The following is a 21609-nucleotide window of genomic DNA, read 5'->3' on the forward strand; positions in this document are numbered from 1 at the left end:
CCATCCGTGGCCGGTTGACGCCGTGTTGTGTCTGTGCGGCGGCCTTCCGCCCGGTTGTTTTCCCTTGGTCGGGCCCCCCCACCCCATTCCCCCCCCCCCCCCCCCCCCCACAATGGGCCCCCGGCCAGGCCAGAGGCTGCCGCCCCCCCATTCCTCCAGCCCAGGCTTGACCTGAGCCTCTGGCCTTTCTGTACCAGCCCTGAGCTTTTAGCCCCAGTGACCCCCAGCCTCTGGCCTCAGGCTTTTCTTTTCCTCCTCTTTGGCCTGAATTTCTGGACATGGCATTCCAGTTTTGGCTTGATCCTTTAGTCTAACCCTAATTTGACATCTCTTCGCCATTTCCCCCAATTTGGGTTTAAACTCCTAGCCTCTCTGTCTCCTAGCTTTAAGGAAGGCCAGGCGGGAACAGCACCTGGTCAGTAAGAGATTGCTGAGGGACACTGACCTAGAAGAAGCCAGAGATGAGTTCCAGAACAAGCCCCTGGAAGAACTGGAGGTGAGATGGCTGGGATAGTGCCAGTGGATCTTTCTGGGGTAATAAAGGGTTTTTGTCTGGCTGTGTTGTACTTGGAAACACTATCCAAATGAATACCAAGCACTTAGTATGCTGTTGGTGCTTAATAGCTTTGTTAGGTTTGGGTTAAGAGAGCCCTGGGTTGTTGAATGTTTACACACTTTGAAGATTACAGTACTGGACACTGTCACTATCTATGAATAATTCTCCACATTGTTTCATTTCTCATTGCCCTTGAACCCCCCCCCCCCAGGTGCTACATTTACTGAGGATGTCTCAACGGGGAACCGAGAAGGAAAAAGAGAAGGCATTAATCAGCCTCCGGCATAGCCTGCAGCATCCTGAGACACAGCAGACTTTTATCCGGTCAGTACAGATCTCCCAGGGGCCTAAGTACCTGGGGTGCTGGAGGTGTCAGGAAACAGATACCTGGTTCCTAGAGAAGAAAGGCAAGCCAGGAAAGTGGTTAGATCTCATAGGATTGATTAGTCCATCTCCTTTCTTTTGGAAATAGGGAAATGAGACCTAGATAATTGAAGTGACTTGTCTAAGGTCTTAGAGCTAGTTAAGTAGTAGAGCTGAGATTTGAATCCTGCTCTGAGTAGGTTTGAGGATAGGAAGGGGAGGGACCTGAGGCTGGAGTGGAGCCAAATTCTGATACTTGGTGTTTCAGGCTAGAAGGCAGTATTCGGACACTCATTGGACTTCTGACTAGCAGCTGGGCTTCTCTCCAGATGGAGGCAGCTCGATGTCTGCATGAGCTCTCCCATGCTGACCAGCCGAATGTGGCAGAAGCCTGTCTGCCTTCCACATCCTACCTCCTCACGTACCTTTCCGGGCACAGTGCTGACTTCATAGTAAGAGCTCACCTTATTCCCTTGAACTCTTCCCTCTGTATGTGGGATCCAAAGGAGGCTTATTAGAGATCATCAGTCCAATGACCTCATTTTATAGATAATGGAACTGAGGACCAGAGATATTAGGTGTCTAGCTAAGGGTCACACATACAGTAGATAGTAGAACTGAGATTCCTGGGTCCTGAATTCCAGATCTTCAGTTGAATTGTCTTCATTTATCCTTTTTTCATTTTGGAGCTCATATGTAGCTCCCATTAATTTTAACTCCCATGACTTTAAATAGCTGATCTTTGGAGGATATATGGTGTTATTTTAAAATTAAATTCTGTTAAAAGTTTAACAATGGACATCAGTAAACCATTAAACTTACTTAGTAACTGTTACATTTAAATACATTTCAGTGCATAAAACATCATATAAGAGAGGCAGAATCGTGTAGATAGGGAATTGACCTTGGAATCAAGAAGACCTGTGTTCAGATCTTTTCTCTGGCATAAATTGTGTGACCTTGGTCAAGTTACTCAGTGTCCAGGCAAATCTATGACTAAATTGCATGACAGTTTCTCATCTGAGTTCAGAGAGGGAATGAATGTTCTTGCCTGGAGGAGTTCCTCACATCAATGAAATTAGTCTAGCTTTTTAAAAAGCATCATACAAATTTTTGTCATCCCTTTATATATTAGATGTTTTTAGCCTGAGGTCCATGACCTTTTTTTTTTAAATTATACTTTATTAACTTTAACAATCATTTAAAATTTTTTTGATTTTTCAATTTTCTCCCCCCAGCCTTTCTCCCACCCATTGAGAAAGCAAGCAGTATGATATCAATTACACATGTGAAATCATGCAAAAACATTTCCCTATTAGTGATGTTGCCACATACAAAAAAAGCAAGAAAAATAAAGTGGAAAAAAGTATGCTTCTATCAGCACCTAGAGTTAATTCTCTCTCTGGTCCATGAACTTTTAAAATATTATTTTGGCAACTTTATTTTAACATAATACTTAATTTGCAATCCTAAATGTTTTATTTTATGCATTTAAAAGCATTATTCTGAGAAGGGCTTCACCAGACTGCCAAAGGGGTCTGTGACATAAAAAAGATTTAAGTATATCTGCTTCATCAGGATTCTTTGTCCATTAATTCTCATTCATTTCCTCCCTCCCCACCATATAGAGTATTAATGTGTATTCCATTCTTATGGTTCTGCTTTTTTCAGCTTACATTTTTTCATAAAGGTTCCACAGATTGAAAGCTAGAAGGGAACTCTGAGGTCATTTAGTCAAAATTCTTCATTTTACAGATGAGGAAACTGAGGCCAGAGAGGTTAAATGACTTACTCAAGGTCTCACAGGTAACAGAACTGGGACCCAGGTCCTTTGACCCCAAATCCAGTGCTCTTTTCCACTGTAGCATGCTGGATATACCAGATTTTTTTTGCATACCTTATATTTGTTTATCTTAATTGCATTATTAGATCCTGTTACATTTATATAGAATAATTTATGTAACCTTTTCCCTATTGAATAGTTGTTTCTGTTTTTGAAAGTTACATATATTGCTTGTGATAACCTCTGCACAATTAAAAAAAAAATTTGTTAAGAATTTCAGAGTAAATTCCTGACAAAGGAAATAGTGGATTGTGGGGATATCATGGGAATTATATTCTCTTGCCACTTTTGGCCTTTACATTTGCCAGCAGGTACATTAATCAGATGTATACTATCCTTAAGAATGACTTAATTTGTTTTCTCTCTGTGTTCCTCTTGGTCTTTTTGAGGTCAGACACCTAGTGATGGAATTTGGATCCAAGGGCCTGGTTCCAGACTCATGTCTGTCAATCCACTGCTCAGATGCCTGAAACCCTGTCTCTCACTGCCATCCCACTGCAGGACCTAGTATCAGAATCAGTGACTCTTGGACCCACATTATGTCACATGTTCTTTGAAAGTCATATTATTAGCATTAACTAAAGCGGTGGTATAAGGCACGAGTAGGTACTGATCCCCAGCTTCTGATTACTGGTGCACTGGGACGAATAGTTCATGTGTCCAGTCTGATGTCAATTCCTCAAGGGCATGGGCAGGACCCTGGGGGTGGCCAGTGTTCACTTGTTGAAATGTAAAATTCTTGGGCTCAGATTTGTTGATAAAAATGTTTCAAGGATTCCCCTCTTCTTAGTCAGAGGAAGAGAAAAACCTGAGAACTCTTTCTTGTTCCTTCTATTCTCAGGAGCTATGTCTCTACACACTAGGCAATCTGGCTGTGGAGAGTGAGGCTGTGAGGAGGCAGCTTCTGCCACAAGGCATTATTCCAGCTCTTGCTTTATGCATCCAGGTGAGTGTTCTTCCTTCCTCTTACCCCCTGCATGCCTTTACTGACTGGGGAGGATGGCTCTAGCCACTGCTTTCTGCTCCTTTCATTAAGATCTGCATTGTCTTATTCCAGTCCCCCCATGCAGCTGTTCTGGAAGCTCTTGGCTACACCTTGTCACAACTTTTGCAGGCCAATGAAGCTCCTAAAGAAATCATTCCGTAAGTAAATCCTCTTTCCTTTGGGACAAAAGCATAGGAAGAGGGAGACTGTGGCGGCCAAAGGGGAGCCCAGGTTACTGGCAGGAATATTGTTTCCTCCTGGGTTTACTTTCCTGAGAAGGGCTTCAAGTGAGTGTTCTTTGCACTCGCAGTGGGGTCCTGATGGGAAGCTTGCATTTTCACTCAGATGCTAACTCATTGTGCCCTTTTGACTGGCAGCTCAGTCTTGGACTCTGCCATCCTCCCGAACATGCTTCGACTTCTGCACCCTACCCCAGAACTTGGGGCCAGTGTTGCTGTGGAGTTTGCCTGGTGCCTTCACTACATTATCTGCAGGTACCATGGGCCCAAACCAGGAATGCCACCCATAACCTTTCTTAGGAATCCCTGTGTACCCATGGATACATGGGGTATTGAGTCAAAGCCACACAGCACAGCATTTCCTGATATTGCAGGGAGGAGGAGGGTGTGACAGTGCTTGATTCCTACCTTATTCTTTTCTTTAGGCTTGGAACACAATTAAGTCCTGCTTTTCTCCTTCAGTTTTCCAGATGTAGGTGCCAGGGGTCATACTGACTCTGGCTGCCTCCCAACCTGGCTTTATGACTTAGATCAAGTTAGGATTTAGGGACTCAGGATGTGAGGACATGACTGTACTTTCTCCTCCACTCTAGCCAGGTGAATAATCCACTGCTCATTTCCCGAGGAGCTTTGTCCACTCTGGGGCTATTGCTGATGGACTTGGCTAGGGCTGCCTCTGGATCTGTGGATACAGGACTGGATCTGGTAGGTAAAGGGAGATCACTGAGGAATTCCTCACCTGTTGGGAAAACCAGATGTGTCTTCAGCTCTGCTTGGATGACATGTTCTGTCTGTGATGTCCTTGGTATCTTCCCTTACCCTCTGTGTTAAACCTTCCCTTGGCCTTCAGTTCCCAGCTAGCCCCCTTGGCCTTCTGGCCACACATCTTGCCTTTGCAGTTGGCCTGCCCAGTACTTCGGTGCTTTGGTAACTTGCTGGCAGAGGAAGGAGCGGCAGATCCAGGGGTACGAGCAGATTTTGCTGATGAGCGAATCATAGTGGCCATGTTTATCCTCATGGAGTTCTTCATCCAGCATCAGCCTAGCCTGGTTCCTGAGTGCCTGTGGGTCCTTAACAACCTAACTGGTATGTGATGGGGGCTCTGAGTCAGTTCACTGCAAGGACTTTTGTGCTTGGTTAAGTAACAGGGGCTTCTCCAGACATCTAGGGACTTCTTAGCTTAAACTCAGATTGGGACAGATTAGAGAGAACGGTATTCCATTACCTTATAACACATGGGTTTACTAGCTGTGCTTTAACATTAACTCATTTCCTTGGACTTGAATTCTGTGAATAACCTGGTCATGGGGCCTCTTCTTTAGTAAAAGATCCTGGCCTCTGCACTGCGATGCTGTCCTTGGATCTGGTTGCTCCTCTCTTGCAACTCTTACCCATTTCACGGGTGGTACGTATATTGGTAAGTAACATTTGGGGCTTTTGTTTATTTAGAGGTTAGGAACAGAAGAATTTGTGTTGTTCTTTCAAATATTTAGTAGTCTGGTGTAACAGGAAAAATAGGAGTTGGGAGTTAGGGTGTTTTCCTTTGAACCTTCCTAGCAGTGACTGTAGATGTTCTATAGTTATTTGAAGCCTTAGCTTCCTCATCTATGAAACAAGTATAATGCTTGCTAACTGTAGTCCTGAAGAAAACTCTTTACAAATTCTAAAGTGCTGTACAAATGTTAAATGTTACTATTGGCTTTGTAGGTGCTCACAATCCTGTGCAACATTGCAGAGAAGGGTCCTTTCTACTGCCAGAGGCTCTGGCCTGGTCCACTCCTACCCCACTTGCTAGATATCCTGACCCTTTCTGACTCAGAGGTGGTAGGCCAGAGCCTGGAGCTACTGCAACTGCTGTTTGTACACCAGCCTGAGGTGGGTTTTAATTCAGGTTCAGGGTATACTTTATTTTATGCCTTGTAGTTTTATAGGCTCAATCCCATACCTACCCCATCCTAACCAGCCCTGATAGTCCATATAGGCAGATATTCCCTCCCTGTCCTACCTCCCCCAGCAGAAAGGTTCCCCACCAGTATCATTCAATGCAAAGATAAACATGCCCAACAACTCTTTCCCTTAGAAATGCCTAAGGAGTATGTGACCCTTTCCTTGAGGGAAGAGAAAGGAAAAAACTAATTTTATGCCCCACCACAAAACCTTTCTTGCTTCCTAAACAGGCAGCTCAGGACTTCTTGCAGCATGCTGGCCTACAGGCCTTGGAGAAACACAAAGAAGAGGTCGACCTCCAGGAACGCATACAAGCTCTTCAGGAGGTGGCACTGGGAGGAAGTTCACTTGTACCGAATGCATTGGCACTGCCATAGTCTCTTTCTTGTCTGCTTTCTTTTAGGAGCCAGCCCTGTCCTTTTGTGGTTCAAAAGTTATTGTCTATGCTCCAGTTATGTTTCCCTTCAGAGATGACTAAATGGGCACCAGTTCCAGGCTGCTCAGAGCCCTTGTCCCATTTCCTGTCCCCCTCCTCCCCCTTCCCCCCTCCCTTCTTCCTTTTCCCTCTTTCATATATCACGGCTTCTCTTAGAACTGAAAAGTTGTATTGCATTAAATTTCTTCAGTCACAATGTTGGTGGTAAAATGCTTATGTTTGGGGATGGGGAAGTAGAGGGAACATTTCAGAAAAATTATAGTTCAATTACAATAGATTTGCATGGAAAGAATTTTAAAACATGTGGATGTTTCATTCTCAGTCCAACAGAGGGCAAGCAAGCTCTGAGGCAGCTCCTCTTAAATTTTCTTGAGACTTCAGGCTTTGCTATTCATCACATTCACTAGAGCTGTGGCCACTTGTTCGATACTGAGGTTGTTCAGTGAGACATTCTTCTCCTGGCCAAAAGCTGAGGATAAAATAGTAAATACCTACTATGTATGTATCATTGATTGAGGTGGACTCTTACCAGTATTAAACTGCGGTTACTGTTTTACTGACATTCAGAAAAAGGATGAATCAAGATGGGCTGGAGCGATTTATAGGATTCTGGAGTAAAGGGTCTTTTAACTTACCTGGTGACTTTACTATTTTTAACTGACAATGGTAGAAGTCAAAAATTCTAGCTAGCTTTGTGATAAACTATCACCTTTGGGTTATATGTGAGTGGAATAAAGCTACAAGGCAGGGCAACGGGCCAGGCCTGCATTTGCTTCCATCTCCAGCACTGTGCCAGAAGGCCCAAGTGCAGGGGTCTGCCTAGCTCTTCACCCAGGGATTCCTTCTCTACCTTTCAGGCCCTTCCTTATGATTACACCTATACATCTCCCCTGTTAGAACCCTTTACAGCTGTAGTGGGGGGCTGCAAGAAGGCAAAAGTCTGCTAAACCATGTCTAGCTGTGCTGCTCCCCCTCACTTGGAGTCCTAAGCCCCAACTCACCATAGCGGACCCACAGCTTGGGCTGCACCTGGGAGCACTCACGGATCAGGATGGGGAAGTCGGGATTCGCTTTCTTCAGCTCTACATAGTGTTTCTCAATGAAGTCCCTGAAGAACAGCGAAAGGAAGGAGCAATTGTCCTTTACGTACAGCTCCGAGGTTAGGGGAACATCATTACTTATGTAACATGTTGGATGCCCACATCGTCCCCGTTTTACAGGTGAGAACATTGAGGATCAGAGAGGCGGAGTGACTGGTCCAGGGCACAATAAGGGTTAGAAAGAGAGAAGCCTTCCCTCCCCTTTTCTTCCCCCCCCTCCCCAGCGGCTTCCCCAAAGCCACTTGAAGGGAAAATGTGGGATAACCCCGCGAGGTCATGACCTTCCGACCTCAGTCCAGCTTGCCCCGCCCGTCCAACCAGGGCCTTCCAACCGCACCTCACTCCTTGGCTGCCGGCCGATCGTTGGCACAAGTGGATGCGGATCTCCCTCAGGTTCTTGCCCACCTTGAACCCGACCCCACGAGCTGCGGCTGCCGCCATCTTTTGCAGGGACTGCAGAACCCTCTACTCCCTCAGCCTTCGTAAGGAAAGCGTTCGTACAGCCAATCAGGAAGCGGCATAAGCCACCTCACCTACTTGCTTCATGCTGCTCTGGTCTCTCAGGCGAATTGGATCTGTTGTCGCTCAGGATTGGCCAGATACGGGAAAGGGGCGGGGAGAGGGAGAAGCGAGGTGGAATTCAGCCAATTACGTCCGGGCCACCAAGAAGTCTGGAGGATTACTGACCGCCCACTTTTTGCTCATTTCCGCAGAAGAGTCCCTCAAATTTACGTGAGCAAAGTTGCCATGGTAATGACACGTAAGGAAGGTGGGGCCAAGCGTAAGGCGGAAGCCGATCTCCTCGCAGAGCACTGTGGGTAATTAGTTTGCGAATCCGGGCTTTTAGTTGCGCCGTTTGTTTTGGGAGCTGCAGCCGAGGTCGGGATGCCGGAACGAGATAGTGAGTCCCTGGCTCCACTCCTTTCTCCTTGAGACTCTCCCTCGGGTCAGCCCTTTGTATTAAGGGCCTTTCCTGCGTCCACCTTGGGGCTGTTAGGGGGCAGGCTGGGCGGGGGATGGGGAGGGTCTGGTGGTAGGGTCCGGCCAGCGCGGCGCGAGCGTTTGCGGGGAGCTCAGCCTTTTGTCTTCTCTAGGTGAACCGTTCTCCAACCCGCTAGCCCCGGATGGCCATGATGTGGACGATCCTCACTCCTTCCACCAGTGAGTATGACCGACATGTAGGGGCCAAGAGTATAGGGGCTTCTTTGGTAGGGTGAGAACCCCAGGGTGGGATTTCGGGCTTTTGAACTTGTGCTTCAAAGTGCACCTCCAACGCCTTGTTCCTGGAGGTGACCCTGGGCTTTCAAAGGCAATGCCAGCTGAACACAAACAGGTCCTCCTACAGCTTCACGTGTGGTCTATGAAATCTGTATGGCTTCTGGGAACCAGCTTAGTTGAGAAGACAGTGCCTACTGTGGTGAGCAGGATTTGGAGTCAGGAACTAGTATCTGCCATCTGGTTTTTGCTATTTTTTGCCTGCATAATCATGAGCTGGGGGCATCCCCAGTCATCCTGGTCTGTATCTTGCTTTGATGACTTCGAAAGAGAAAATCAGGCTAGTGACTTTGCACAACCCCCCCCTCACTTAAATCCAGTTCCTTTGAAAGTCATGGCATCAACTTCCTAACTACAACCTGTGAGTAGTCTGAGTTGCCCCACAGGGGACCCAGCTGACCAATTCCAGTTGGACATCGAAGCTCCTTCTTCTCTTCCTCTCCCTTCCCCCCTTCTTCCTCTGTCCATGTAGAGTATCATACCCTTACCTCTGGGTCCTCTGCCCAAAGGAATGAAAATTTTGTTGCTGAAACCTAGCAAGGTATCTTGGGGCCTATGGATTAGATATCTTGTAAAGACCGTGCCTTAAACCCAATTCAATCTGGCTCTCATTGATTGGTCAACTGCTAGGTCCCAGCCCAAGGCATACTTAATGGTGATTATTTGGGCCTTGGGCGGCTCAGAGTGGATGTAAATAGTAATCTTTTATGATGTGGCCATAAACTCTGAGGGTTTTCTCCTCCTAGATTGTTTTTTTTTTCTTCTTAAGTAAAGTGGGCCATTCCTTGTCTCTTTTCTTAACTAGCTTTAATGAATCAGTATTTCAGTCAAAAGTGAAAACTAGGAAAGAGTTTACAACAACAACGTTGAGCCAATTATTAATTACTCTGGAATATGATTTTATTATCTTTTTGATGGGGGATTTGAACTAGATCATCCCTCTGGATACTATAATTTGGAAAAGTTTACTTTTTTTAGTGGAAGATTGTTTGCTAGTTGATGAATTTCTTCATTTGTAGCAAGGTGCTTATTTAATAAAAGTAAACTGGAGGGTTTGGGGTCTGTGTCAATAGGAGTATTATTTGCACTAATGGTATCAGGGGTCCTTGTAGTAATGAGTGTTGTTACTAGCATGTTACTGGTTATGTAGAGAAGTAACAGCTACGTTTGGGGAGAAGAAGTGCTAGATGGAAACAGATGGAGAAAGTGCCAATTTTATCATCCCATATTTGATAATCTTGTATCTTTTTTTATTAGATCCAAACTCACCAATGAAGACTTTAGGAAGCTTCTTATGACACCTAGAGCTGCACCCACCTCTGCACCACCATCCAAATCTCGGCATCATGAGTAAGTTGATGGATATTCTTAGTTGTTTCCCAACCACGTCCAGCCTATTCCTATTACATACTTTCCTGTAGAAAGGTTAGAGGGTAGGAGGGATTATATTGTTGAGGCTGTGTCTGAGTTGGGAGTCAGTATATTCTTCCAAATATGGGGCTTCTGCTCAGCTTTAGTGCCATGATCATTTTACCACTGTGGCCGCCTCTTGGTATTTGTGAGACTGTGGTAACCATTTGGGATGTTTGAATTTTTTACTCCTTCTAGGATGCCAAGGGAATACAATGAGGATGAAGATCCAGCAGCACGAAGGAGGAAAAAGAAGAGGTGAAAGGAAGGGAAGTCCTTACTGAGGGTGGGACTAAATTAGGTTAGGAGTTAGTTGGCTGTGTGTGTGTGTGGGAACATAGTTCTCATTTAATGGAGAAACTTGAGGTTTCTCTTTCTTGGAAGCTCTTTAAGGATTTTGTGCTTGTTAGGGTAGATGTGTGCTTGTTAGGAGGGCTTTTCACTTAGAAACTACAAAAATTCTCTCTGGGTTTGCTTTCTTTGGGGGGGGGGGTTGGTCAACAAGAATTATGAGACATTCAGCTGAAATTTGTAAAGAGTTGGAAGTTCAAATTAATCTTCTGAGCTGTATGGTTTAATGGTAGTAGATATTCAGTAATTTGGTGGTGACTAAGCAGGAAGGGGCTCAGCAGTGACTGAGAAAGCATTAGGTATTGCCTTCCATTATAATTATAGCGAAGTCTGCATTGTACAGGGAAAGAAAATTGCTGTGAGAAGGTATATGAGTAATTAGGTATTACAGGGGTATATTTTTTGACCCAGAGGCTTATATATGGGGAGTGAGGGCAGAGATGTAGAGAACAGAGAGTACAAGCAATAGAGAGGAGTAGATTTGTTACACTTGTGTTTGAATGCCTTGCACACTTTTTTCTCATTCATAGCTACTATGCTAAACTCCGTCAACAAGAAATTGAGCGTGAAAGGGAGCTAGCAGAAAAGTATCGGGACCGTGCCAAGGAACGAAGAGATGGTGTGAACAAAGATTATGAGGAAACAGAGTTGATCAGTACCACTGCTAACTACAGGGCTGTGGGACCTACTGCTGAGGCGTGAGTAGACTTTGACTTAAGTTCATTTTAAGATTTACCTTCCACAACAGCCCTAGTCAGGCTATGTAATTGTGGGCAAATCATTTAATTCTTCTGGGCTTAAGTATACTGTAATGTGAACCTCTGGCCTCCTCACCAAAGCCAAAACACTATGACAGCCCCATGTCAGTAATACTAGGTTGATCTGATGATGGTTCCTTTTGTTGTATAGTGACAAATCTGCTGCAGAGAAGAGGCGACAGTTGATCCAAGAGTCCAAATTCTTGGGTGGTGACATGGAACACACTCATTTGGTGAAAGGCTTGGATTTTGCCCTTCTCCAGAAGGTGAGATGTTTTTCTTTTGTTTGTGAATTATGGATGTTGCTGGAATGCTGAATGTCTCTGGGCCTCTAGGAAGGGAATTGTTGGTGAATTTCTGACTGTTGTAGTTATGAGTGCTGAAAGTGGAGTTTTAGGGTAAGGTTTTAGGGTATAGTCAGAACTGTCCCAGACACCCCTTTGGTTCCTCCTTCAGGTTCGAGCTGAGATTGCCAGCAAAGAGAAAGAAGAGGAGGAGATGATGGAGAAACCTCAGAAGGAAACAAAGTGAGTGTATGGGGGGGAGATTGTTGAGATGGAGGGGCAGAACTTGGACTAATGACAGAAATGTCTCATGACTTCTTTCTTATTTCTTAAGGAAAGATGAAGATCCTGAGAATAAGATTGAATTTAAGACACGTTTGGGTAAGAGCAGTTCCTTGACACTTCTTGTTTTCAACAAGAATAGATCTTATAAGAAATTTAGATACCACCAACTAAAAATGCAGAATTGTCTGATTTTGGAAGGATTTAAAAAAATTCCACGTTTGTTGTTTCTCTTCCCCCCAGACCACAGTATTTCTAACTACATGTTGTGAATTATAAACATTGAATGTCATTTTCAGACTGCTTTAAACCAAGGTTTAATTCCTTATAGACCTTATCCACTTTGTCATGCACCATTAAAATCAGTTTGAGACTTAATCAGACATCAACTGTATATCCTTCCAAATGAAGACAGAGCATAGACATTTAAACTTCACTTTCCTGTAAAGTAATTTTTATATGACTTTAAATCACATTTTGTAAAGCAGATATTGGAAGGTATTGCATATTCTTTAAATCTAGACAAATGTGCTTTGAGACTTGCATAGAATAGCCCTCACTTTAAAATTTATTTATAGTGGCTGTGATATCTTTTACCACTTTTCTGCTTACACTACGAAAATATGCTTGAAAAACTAACTGCGGAGCAAAACTATCCTCAGTTTGACTTTAAGGCCTTCTTTTGAAAGCATTTAAATGTGGGAAAGTGTCCCAATTATATTACTGCTGAGACAAATCATTAAATGACAGTCTATATATTTTGCTTCCATGGCAAGATACAAGGCTTAGATCCTCTAATGGAAATTAGTAGAGAATAATTCCCATTAGAAGGAAAATAACTTAAATTTGTCGCCCCTGGTATTGGCTGATTGCATAAATTTTCCTGTTAAAGGTTATCTTATCCTTTTAAGTTGCCATGGTACAATTATAGGAAACCTCAAGCTATCAGATATTAGAGATGGATAGAGAAATCCTTGCCTATATGAATCTTCCTGTCTGTATTCTATAGAAAACCTTTTGTTGTATTTAATTTGTTAATCTTAGTTAGCTATCTAACTTTACTTTTTACTACTCCCTAAGTAGTAATCAATCTTTTAGTCTCCAGCCTTACTTTTTCCTGCCTCTGTAGTATTGCTTTTGTTATCTCCTCCTAAATGGAATGCCCTTCCTTTCTTTACTTATCTAGTTTCTATTCATTCTTCAGGGTTCAACTCAAGTCTTGTCTATCTCCTTTATGAAATTTTACCTGACTACCCATTCGAACACTGGTTTCTTCCTTTTCTGACCTTCTCTAACACTGATAATACTATATGTTTTAGCATTTGTTTTCTAATTCTTTGCTTTTTTTGTTAGACTTGTCTCTTCAACTAGATTGTAATCTCTTTGAAGATTGGTACTAAATCATATGACAGTGCCAGGCTCTCAGTGGGCACTTAGTGAATCCTTCCTTATCATCCCTTCTCTTAGGCCGCAATGTTTATCGTATGCTCTTCAAGAACAAAGCTTATGAACGGAATGAGCTGTTTCTGCCGGGTCGAATGGCCTATGTGGTAGACCTGGATGATGAATACGCAGACACGGATATCCCCACTACACTTATCCGGAGTAAAGCTGATTGTCCCACCATGGAGGTGCTTGTTCTAATATTTCCTAGGACTGTGCTTTATAGGAAACGTGGGAGGGACACTTTCCTCCTAGAAATGATCTTTTCCCAGTTGGTTGATTTATTTTCTTCTTTGGGTTTTCAGGCCCAGACCACACTGACTACGAATGATATCGTCATCAGCAAATTGACACAAATCCTTTCCTACTTGAGGCAGGGCACCCGGAATAAGAAACTGAAGAAAAAGGACAAAGGTCTCTGGGTGGTTTGGGGGAAAGACCTTCATTTTTTTTGTGAACTGAGTCATGTGGTAACATATGGACTGTCCAGAAGCAATAAGTTTATTTAGTGATACTTATCCTAGAGCCATTCTGTTCCCTTTGCCTTTGGAGACAGGAAGTTGGAGAGAATTGAGGGACAGGAATACTATTCTCAGAATCAGGGCTGAGACAAGACTGAAACATATTTCTCCCTGGCCTATTTGGGAGGTAGTGTTGTGGTATGAGGCAGATTGACAACAGTGTTAGTGTTTTTTCCTTTATCACACCTCCCCCCCCCAACCAAGGTTTATGTAGTGCCCCCCTGTATACATAAGAGCTTGTGCTAGGGACTATAGGAGATTGACATTTTTGTATAGATAGTTACAATATGTTGACTCTGTTTAATTCATTTTTACATTCCCTACATTCCCTAGCACAACGTACAAAAATAGGTAGTTAGGAGTATCTTTCCATTGTCATGACAACAAAATGTTTTCTAATTAATCATGTAGAGTTATAGTCTGTACTAGGTGTCTCTTCTTCCTTACCACCCATTCCTCAGCTTTTTGAAACCTGTCCTCTATTCTGCTGAAACTATTGTCCCAAAGGGCACCTATAAACTCTTAATTGCTAAATTCAGTGGCTTCTTAGTTCTTATCCTCCTTTTAGACGAGACTATCATTCCCTCCTTTTTAAAAATATTTTTTTTTACCCTTTTATTCTTCCTTAATGTTCTCTCCTCTCTCAGCCTCTTTTGACTCCATAGTCTTCTAACTTTTTTTTTTTATTAAAGCAATTGGGGTTAAGTAACTTGCTCAAGGTTACACGGCCAGGTGTTTCTGGGTGGGTGCTAAGTGTCTGAGCCCGGGATTCGATCCCCAGGTCATCCCAACACTGGAGCCGGTGCTCTTACTCGCTGTGCTGCCTGGCCGCCCCAGTCTTCTAACTTTTTACTTTCTGTCTTGGAGTTTTTTGCTGGCTGCTCTTTTTGATCCTGCATTCACTGTCAAGGTTTTGTTCTTCACATTTTCCTGTTCTTTTGTTGTTTTTTTTTATTCTTAAATGTTTTATGAACTTTTTTTTTACACATTACTCTCTTAATAAATTCCCACCAAACAGTATGATCCTTACTTTTAACAACTAAATCAAGCAAAGTAAATTTACACCTTAACTGTTGTGTATGTGTCTCACTCCATAATTCTGAGAGTGAGGAAGCATACTTCTTTGTAGATTTTTTTTTTTGAGTTAGGAAGCTAAAGCAGTTGGGATTAAGTGACTTGTCCAAGGTCACACAACTAGTTAGTATCAAGTGTCTGAGACTGGATTTGAACTCAGGTCCTCTTGACTCCAGGGCTGGTTTGCTATTCACTGTACCACCTAGCTGCCCCTAGATTTTTTTTACAGTAATATTGAGAGGAGAATTGATAGTGACACTGGGAATGTTATCTTTATTCCTATTCTTACTTTACAGGAAAGCTGGATGAGAAGAAACCTCCGGAGGCTGACATGAAGTATGTATATTAGTTTGTAATATAAGTGATCATAGGAAGAGAGCTTTGTGGGAGACGAGTTGTTCTGGAAGTCTGTGGGAATCCTAGTCTAGGAACGGAACCTGAAGACATAGTAGGGTACTTTTGGGTAGCTACTGAAATCTGAGTCTATGCCTTCCCAGCATTTTTGAAGACATTGGAGATTATGTACCATCAACAACTAAGGTTCCAAGGGAAAAAGAACGGGAGCGATATCGTGAACGGGAGCGAGATCGGGACCGGGACCGAGAACGAGAACGAGAGAGAGAAAGAGAACGGGACCGAGAGAGAGACAGAGAAAGAGAGCGGGATCGGGAAAGAGAAGAGGAGAAGAAGCGACACAGCTATTTTGAGAAGCCCAAAGTGGATGATGAGGTGAGTCATGAATTCCAGGATTTTTATAACATGCGAGAGGGTAGACTAGTTTCAGAGACTAAGTACAGATTCCCAGTATGGAAGTCCCTGTAAAATTTTTTTGGAGGGACCTCATATATATAATTTTCTTGACAAGTGGAATATAATCTGGAAATTCTGTGCTTACTAAGTCGTGTTTTTCCTGGTTCCATCTTGTTTTTGCAGACTTTGAGCAGGGGCGGGGGGGGGATGGAAATTAGAGATAGGAGAGAAAATGAGGGGCAGTAGGCCCATTCCTTAAATCAGCAATGACTAGAGCATTGTTTTCTCCTTGATTAGTCTGGGGAAAAGTGGTTATGTGAAGTAGTAGTTGAACACAGCCATTAGTAGCAGCTTTTTCAGAAGCATTGAGAGTATGTTGGATAGTGATATAAGAAGGAATGGGAGCCTTACTTTTTAAGAAAGCTGGCTATGGAAAGGAGTATGATATCCCCACAGTGGCTTCCTAACAGACTGGGAAAAACTTTGAAGTTGATGGAGGTTTAGGAGAGTGGTTAGAGATCAGAAAAGGACAGTAGATTTGTAAAATGTGGATAAGAATTAAAAGTAGGCATTTCTGATATTCAACACTGACCTTCTCTTTTTCCCTTTTCAGCCCATAGATATTGACAAAGGTAAGTTATATTCATTCATGTTGTTTAGTAGGTATTCTGAAGAGCCAGAGGCCTGCATCCTGGCTCCTGCCTTTTATTTGAACCTGGTTTAAAATTCTGATACACTGCATAGTTCAGAGATGGTATGCATGGAGCTGACTCTGGGCAACAGTGTCCATCATGTACTTAAAAGAAATCAGGGTAAGGCCTTAACTCACTCTTGCTTTAGTTATATAATATAGGATCAACCCAGGTGTTTGCACTGTAGTGGCAGGATACAGGAATTATTGTTAGAGGGACTGTGGAGGGATCTGAGGCTCCCAAACTTCCTTTGTCCTCTGAGAATTGGGCTTGGGTGGGGTTGAGTCCTGGCTCAGATTTCTCTTGCTTAAGAAGATGGTTAATATAATAAGTCTTTTTATCAATAGGTCCTGGATCTGCCAAGGAGTTGATAAAGTCCATCAATGAAAAGTTTGCTGGTTCTGCTGGTTGGGAAGGTGGCGAATCATATCCTTTACTATAAAATTGGGTCATGAGTTCTAAAAGAATTTTTAGCTTCCCCGGCTTCTGATTTCCCTAAAGCTGTTCTCTTTTATATGGAGAGGTTTGACTGAGAGTTGCCCTTTTCCCCATAGGACATCCTTCTAACAACCATTCTCTCTTTAGGATTGCAGACTCTCTATGACCTTTATCCTCTGGTCTTATTCTTTCTCCCTCCCTTTCTCTGGACTCTACCATTTGTTTCAATATATCCCTCTTCTTCCTCTAAGAGAGCTATTTCTATTGACAAATAAGAAGAAACCAGTTTGATAAATCTCATAAACACATCTGTCACCAGTCATATTCAAGAGTCCCTTGTCTTTGGAAAAGAGGAAAGGAGGAACACTTTTATACCTGCTCTTTGGGGCCAAACTTGTTCATTGTAATTTCTTAGCATTTTGGTTATTTTGCTTTTTTCCCATTTATGTTGTTTTAGTTATTGTGCATATTGTTTTCCTGCTTCTTCTTACTTTGTATCAGTTTATATTTTTTTCCATCCTCTTCTGTAGACATAGCATTTCATACAGTGTAGTAATATTCCATTATATTCACATACCAGATATTTTATATAGCTATTCCCCAATGGGCATCTAGGATAGGGACATCTGCTTTCTGTAGCAATTGTTATTATTTTTTAACACAGCACACGCTAAAGAAACCAGAAGATAAGAAGCAGCTGGGAGATTTCTTTGGCATGTCCAACAGTTACGCAGAGTGTTATCCAGCCACGTAAGTGAGGCTTTACTATGGGGAGGGTAGATGGAAAATTGAAACTGTAAATAAGAAAATTTGGCAGTTTCCTGTGATTCTGAAATATCTGTCACTCAGAAGATGTCAGGATTGCCTATGCCAGTTGATTCAGCCAGGAGTAGGGAAAGTAAGTTTGAAAGGGCAAAGGGACTAGTCAGCTTCCTAGATAGTCTTAGAGCATTTGACTTTTCTTTGCCTCTTTTTAGGATGGATGACATGGCTGTGGACAGTGATGAAGAGGTGGATTATAGCAAAATGGATCAGGTATGTCTCTGTAAGGTTTATGTTAAGAACGGATTGTATCTTGGCTATAGTCTGTAGGGCTAGCCTTTCTTTTTTATCTTTTGGAGGACAATTGGGGTTAAGTAACTTTCCCAAGCTGACTCGGCTAGTTTTTTTTTTGTGTGTGTGTCACTGCGCCACCTAGCTGCCCCCTTTTAAAAGCACTGGGTTTTTTTTGGCCTCTGGCCTTTATAGGACAAAGAACAAGTAGCTACCTGACTGAAAAACATATGTCTTACATTTTCCACTAGTGCCATTTAGTGATCCATTGAGAAAATTAATAGTAGCCTGGATGGTGGTGGAATTAGTGGCTCAGCTGAATATTTAGTTTTCTATACAGAAAGACAGATGAGCCAAAAACATTTTCACTTTATGAAGCTTCGATTACCATTTTAGAAAAGAATTTTCTTTGAACTCAGGCTCAAGGTAGTGGTGGGGAGGGAGGGAAGGTAGGGACATAATTGTTATAAAGCTTCATTTTAGCCAGGTTTCAAGGTTGTCTCTTCTATATTTGTAAACATATTTATTAATAGAGTAGCAGATAGGATTGAATTCCTTTAACCTTATTTTCTTTCTCCTTTACTGGAAGTGGCAGAGATGATTTGGGTATCTAATTATCTGGAGTAACTGATTATTTTTCATAGCAGCCACTTTTATCTCCAAAGAAGTCTAGAACTAGAGAAAGACCCTAGTTAGTTTGATTTTGTAGGTTCCTTCCTGAAACAGTCTTAAATGTGGCCTACAAGTCCTGTACTGCAAACTAGTAGGTTCCTGCTGACCACTGTTTCCTTTCCTGCCACAGGGTAACAAGAAGGGACCGTTGGGTCGGTGGGACTTTGACACCCAGGAAGAGTATAGCGAGTATATGAACAACAAAGAGGCTTTGCCAAAGTGAGTCTAGCACTGGAATTAAACAGGGTTCTGGGAGCAGGGATGGGATGGAGGAGGGCACAGTCTGGTTAGGCTGTTCCCACCTAGGGCCCTTTGAATCTTGCTCCATGCAACCCCACTATACTGTTACCCTGACTTTCTTCATTCACCAATAGAGCTGCATTCCAATATGGCATAAAGATGTCAGAAGGCCGGAAAACCAGACGCTTCAAAGAAACAAATGACAAGGCAGAGCTTGATCGACAGTGGAAAAAGATTAGTGCAGTGAGTTTAGGGGGGGGAAGCTGTAGATGGGACTCCTCTCATCCCTTAGGCTTGGGGTTGAAAGCTTGGAAAGAAATGCCAGCATTATTCCATATAAGATGGGAGGGGCTTGAGATGGTTCACCATGTTTGTTAGAGCTTCCATGGACCCTTCCCTCTTACTGAGCAAGATAGGCTTGAATGTGTAGCATAATTTTCTGTTCTATTTTTTTAAATCTCTGTTCTTTTTGCAGATTATTGAGAAAAGAAAGAAAATGGAGGCTGATGGGTAAGACTTTTTTTCATTTGGTTGGGGATCACTGGAACAAGTGTGTTGAGTCTTCATGCCATTTCTTTTTCCATTGTAGGGTTGAGGTCAAAAGACCAAAGTATTAGTCCAGCACTCTGATTCCTGGAAAATTACTTGTCTGGATATTTCTCAACTTTCTTTCTCTCCCTTTGCATTTTCCATGTGTATGTATGTATGAAATTGCATTGTTTTGACTATTAAAACCCATGATAACCCTTTGGATTTTTTTCTTTTCTGCTGAAGAGATCGTATGAAGGGAAAAATGTGGTGTACAATGAAGTCAACTTTAATTTCTCAGGGTTTTTGAAAACACTAGTTGGGCCAATTTCACCATTTTGTTCTTGATTCACAAGCTCCAGAACATACTTGGGTACAGTAAATTACATGTGGGAAGTCATTTTATGTACTTTACAAATTGAGATTATAGTATGTAGCTAGTAATCCCAGCATTGATAGCAAGTGCTAAATATTTTTCTTTCAACAACTTATTTAGCTGAAAGTATGACACTGCCTAAGAGGTCCTGGACAGTGAAGTTTCATAATAAAAAGGAGGGAAGGAAATTGTATTAGGCTGATATATTCCTTCTTTAAAAATCTGTTTTATTTTTTCATATAAAAAGTAACTCTTGTAACAAAGAAGATAGCTTTTACTTTTATCAGGCTAAGTTACAGGACATTGACTACATGAAAAGTGGTTGTCCTTTGATTATCAGCAATTTGATCCTAGGGTTGTATAATATGACTATGTTTAAAAAACATTTTGGGTTATAAAAACAAGTATGCCCTGCCCCCCCCAAGCAAAAAAATAAAACCAAGTAAACTAATCTTGCAGTCCATTGTACTAACGACCATGTACTGTTCCTCAAATGGAACAACATTCCTCCTTATCCATTCTTGCCCAATGGAATGAGCTATTTAGGGAAGGCCACTGGTAGTGTATGGTCTCTTTGTCCCTTTCTTATAATGGACTGTGTTTACCTGGAACAGCAGTGTCATGCCTCTAAGTCAAATCTGCATGTGAAATCTTAACCTCTTGGCTGCAAGAATTTCAGCAAAGCTGGTCTCTGAGTTGCTTTTTTCCCCCCTTTTCTAGCTCCCTCCTTTCCCTTATTGCCCTCTGCTAGCTGTGGATAGCTGAAATATGAGCAGCTGAACTGCTGGGAGGGAGATGGCAGCCAGCTATAAGAATATTCAACGCCAGGGGCAGCCAGGTAGCACAGCGAGTAAGAGCACCGGCTCCAGTGTTGAGAAGACCTGGAGATCAAATCCCGGGCTCAGACACTTAGCACCCACCCAGAAACACCTGGCTGTGTAACCTTGAGCAAGTTACTTAACCCCGATTGCTTTAAAAAAAAAAAATTCAACCCCTGGTGGACTAATGGACTACTGGTTTCTTACTAAATGCCAGGCTACTGCCATCCATATCAGATCTGCTCATCTAGCTCTTGCTGGCTTGTCAGATCAAATTAAAGTTCAACTTTAAACTTGGATTTCTTGCAAAAGTCAACTTTTAGGAAGCTGCAGTGGTGTTGATAGGAATTCTAGGCAGATGTTGCAATCTCCAGGGAATCCAAAAGGTTAAGCTTAGTCGACTTAGTTTTTGTGGACTTAAGACTTTACATTACTACATTAAAGAACTACAGAGTTCTATATTTCTGTTTTAAACCTGTAGTAACCCCCTAATAAGTGGGTTCTATGCAGCAGGCATAATTAGTTAAGGACAAATAAACGTGGCTCAGATGGCTAGCACATATGAGTAGACCAGTAATCCCCTGGAAGTAGGATATTAGGCAAGGACGTGTACACTTAGTAGCAAAGCTGCTAGTTAGAAACACTAAAGCAGTGGGTACTCTTTTGGGAGCAGACTGGAAATGGGAATGATAGCTTAGTGCTGTTTTGCCACACAATTAACAGCGACTTGGTTTTGGTGCCCATCTACTTAACCTTGTTTTTAAAAAAGGGCAGTCATTTAGTAATCTATGTTGGGGTTCCCTCTTGTCCCGATGCCTGCTCTTCGTGTTCACTTATGCACCCCTAGTGCTGGGCCATACAGATCAGCTGTCGATGCTGCCATTAAAAGCCCTGTAAATCTGGCATGCCCATCGGCATTAGTCATCGAGCTTCGTCGCCTTCTACTGGAGTAGCCAGCTAAGGGCCAAGTGAAGCCCTTCCTTCAAGTAAGGCCCAGCCGGGCTCAGAACAGGCCAGAACGGCACACCAAAGGAGCCTGGGGGGCGGCGGCTAGTTTGGGGTGTTGTGGCCGGCTGCCGGGGGGGGTGGGGCCATTAGTCACGTTTGTTGCGTGCGGTCTGCACCACTACTGTATTCCGCACTCTCCTGCTGCAGTCTGGCTCCTTTCATTGCTT

At 42.8% G+C, this 21609-nt stretch overlaps 3 protein-coding genes across 4 annotated transcripts in view; 2 read left to right on the top strand and 1 right to left on the bottom strand.

Moving 5' to 3' along the window:
- TMCO6 (transmembrane and coiled-coil domains 6) overlaps window positions 1-6565 on the top strand; it is a 7560-nt gene extending 995 nt beyond the window's left edge. The window contains exons 2-12 of the mRNA XM_069104381.1: window positions 384-496; window positions 768-880; window positions 1188-1371; window positions 3604-3708; window positions 3820-3905; window positions 4125-4241; window positions 4580-4691; window positions 4886-5072; window positions 5309-5403; window positions 5694-5861; window positions 6164-6565. Coding sequence (XP_068960482.1) covers window positions 384-496; window positions 768-880; window positions 1188-1371; window positions 3604-3708; window positions 3820-3905; window positions 4125-4241; window positions 4580-4691; window positions 4886-5072; window positions 5309-5403; window positions 5694-5861; window positions 6164-6310 — 1427 coding nt within the window. The 3' untranslated portion in view covers window positions 6311-6565. The remainder of the gene's footprint in view (window positions 1-383; window positions 497-767; window positions 881-1187; window positions 1372-3603; window positions 3709-3819; window positions 3906-4124; window positions 4242-4579; window positions 4692-4885; window positions 5073-5308; window positions 5404-5693; window positions 5862-6163) is intronic.
- Window positions 6517-8031, bottom strand: NDUFA2 (NADH:ubiquinone oxidoreductase subunit A2). The gene is made up of 3 exons (XM_069104382.1): window positions 7807-8031; window positions 7371-7477; window positions 6517-6838 (listed from the first exon to the last, which is right to left on the bottom strand). The coding sequence occupies exons 1-3, from the start codon at window positions 7908-7910 to the stop codon at window positions 6747-6749; spliced, it is 303 nt and encodes a 100-aa protein (XP_068960483.1). The 5' UTR covers window positions 7911-8031; the 3' UTR covers window positions 6517-6746.
- A 187-nt stretch (window positions 8032-8218) lies between these two features.
- IK (IK cytokine) lies at window positions 8219-19461 on the top strand. 2 transcript variants are annotated; one of them, XM_069104380.1, is made up of 20 exons: window positions 8219-8370; window positions 8564-8630; window positions 10002-10094; window positions 10353-10412; window positions 11036-11203; window positions 11415-11529; window positions 11720-11790; window positions 11882-11928; window positions 13297-13460; window positions 13578-13686; window positions 15164-15203; window positions 15365-15596; window positions 16231-16249; window positions 16657-16734; window positions 17416-17497; window positions 17725-17782; window positions 18603-18691; window positions 18847-18955; window positions 19188-19222; window positions 19302-19461. In XM_069104380.1, exons 1-20 carry the CDS (start codon window positions 8355-8357, stop codon window positions 19327-19329), a joined length of 1680 nt encoding a protein of 559 aa, XP_068960481.1. In that variant the 5' UTR covers window positions 8219-8354; the 3' UTR covers window positions 19330-19461. The 2 variants fall into 2 exon arrangements, with proteins under 2 accessions (XP_068960481.1, XP_068960480.1); XM_069104379.1 differs by lacking the exon at window positions 16231-16249 and having other exon boundaries at window positions 15365-15600; window positions 16642-16734.
- The last annotated feature ends 2148 nt before the right edge of the window (window positions 19462-21609 follow it).

The sequence above is a fragment of the Petaurus breviceps genome, unplaced genomic scaffold, assembly GCF_028583685.1.
Source record: "Petaurus breviceps papuanus isolate PSGF00001 unplaced genomic scaffold, PetGlider_PUasm1.0 685, whole genome shotgun sequence".
NCBI classification, from domain to species: Eukaryota; Metazoa; Chordata; class Mammalia; order Diprotodontia; family Petauridae; genus Petaurus; species Petaurus breviceps.

Coding starts and splice junctions, on each gene's coding strand:
- IK (XM_069104379.1), top strand. Junction 13,461..13,577: donor CTGATTGTCCCACCATGGAG/GTGCTTGTTCTA, acceptor TTGGGTTTTCAG/GCCCAGACCACACTGACTAC. Junction 15,204..15,364: donor CCTCCGGAGGCTGACATGAA/GTATGTATATTA, acceptor ATGCCTTCCCAG/CATTTTTGAAGACATTGGAG.
- NDUFA2 (XM_069104382.1), bottom strand. CDS start 7,910: ATGGCGGCAGCCGCAGCTCGTGGGGTCGGGTTCAAGGTGGGCAAGAAC. Junction 7,478..7,806: donor GCCGGCAGCCAAGGAGTGAG/GTGCGGTTGGAA, acceptor GCTGTTCTTCAG/GGACTTCATTGAGAAACACT. Junction 6,839..7,370: donor CAAGCTGTGGGTCCGCTATG/GTGAGTTGGGGC, acceptor TTTTATCCTCAG/CTTTTGGCCAGGAGAAGAAT.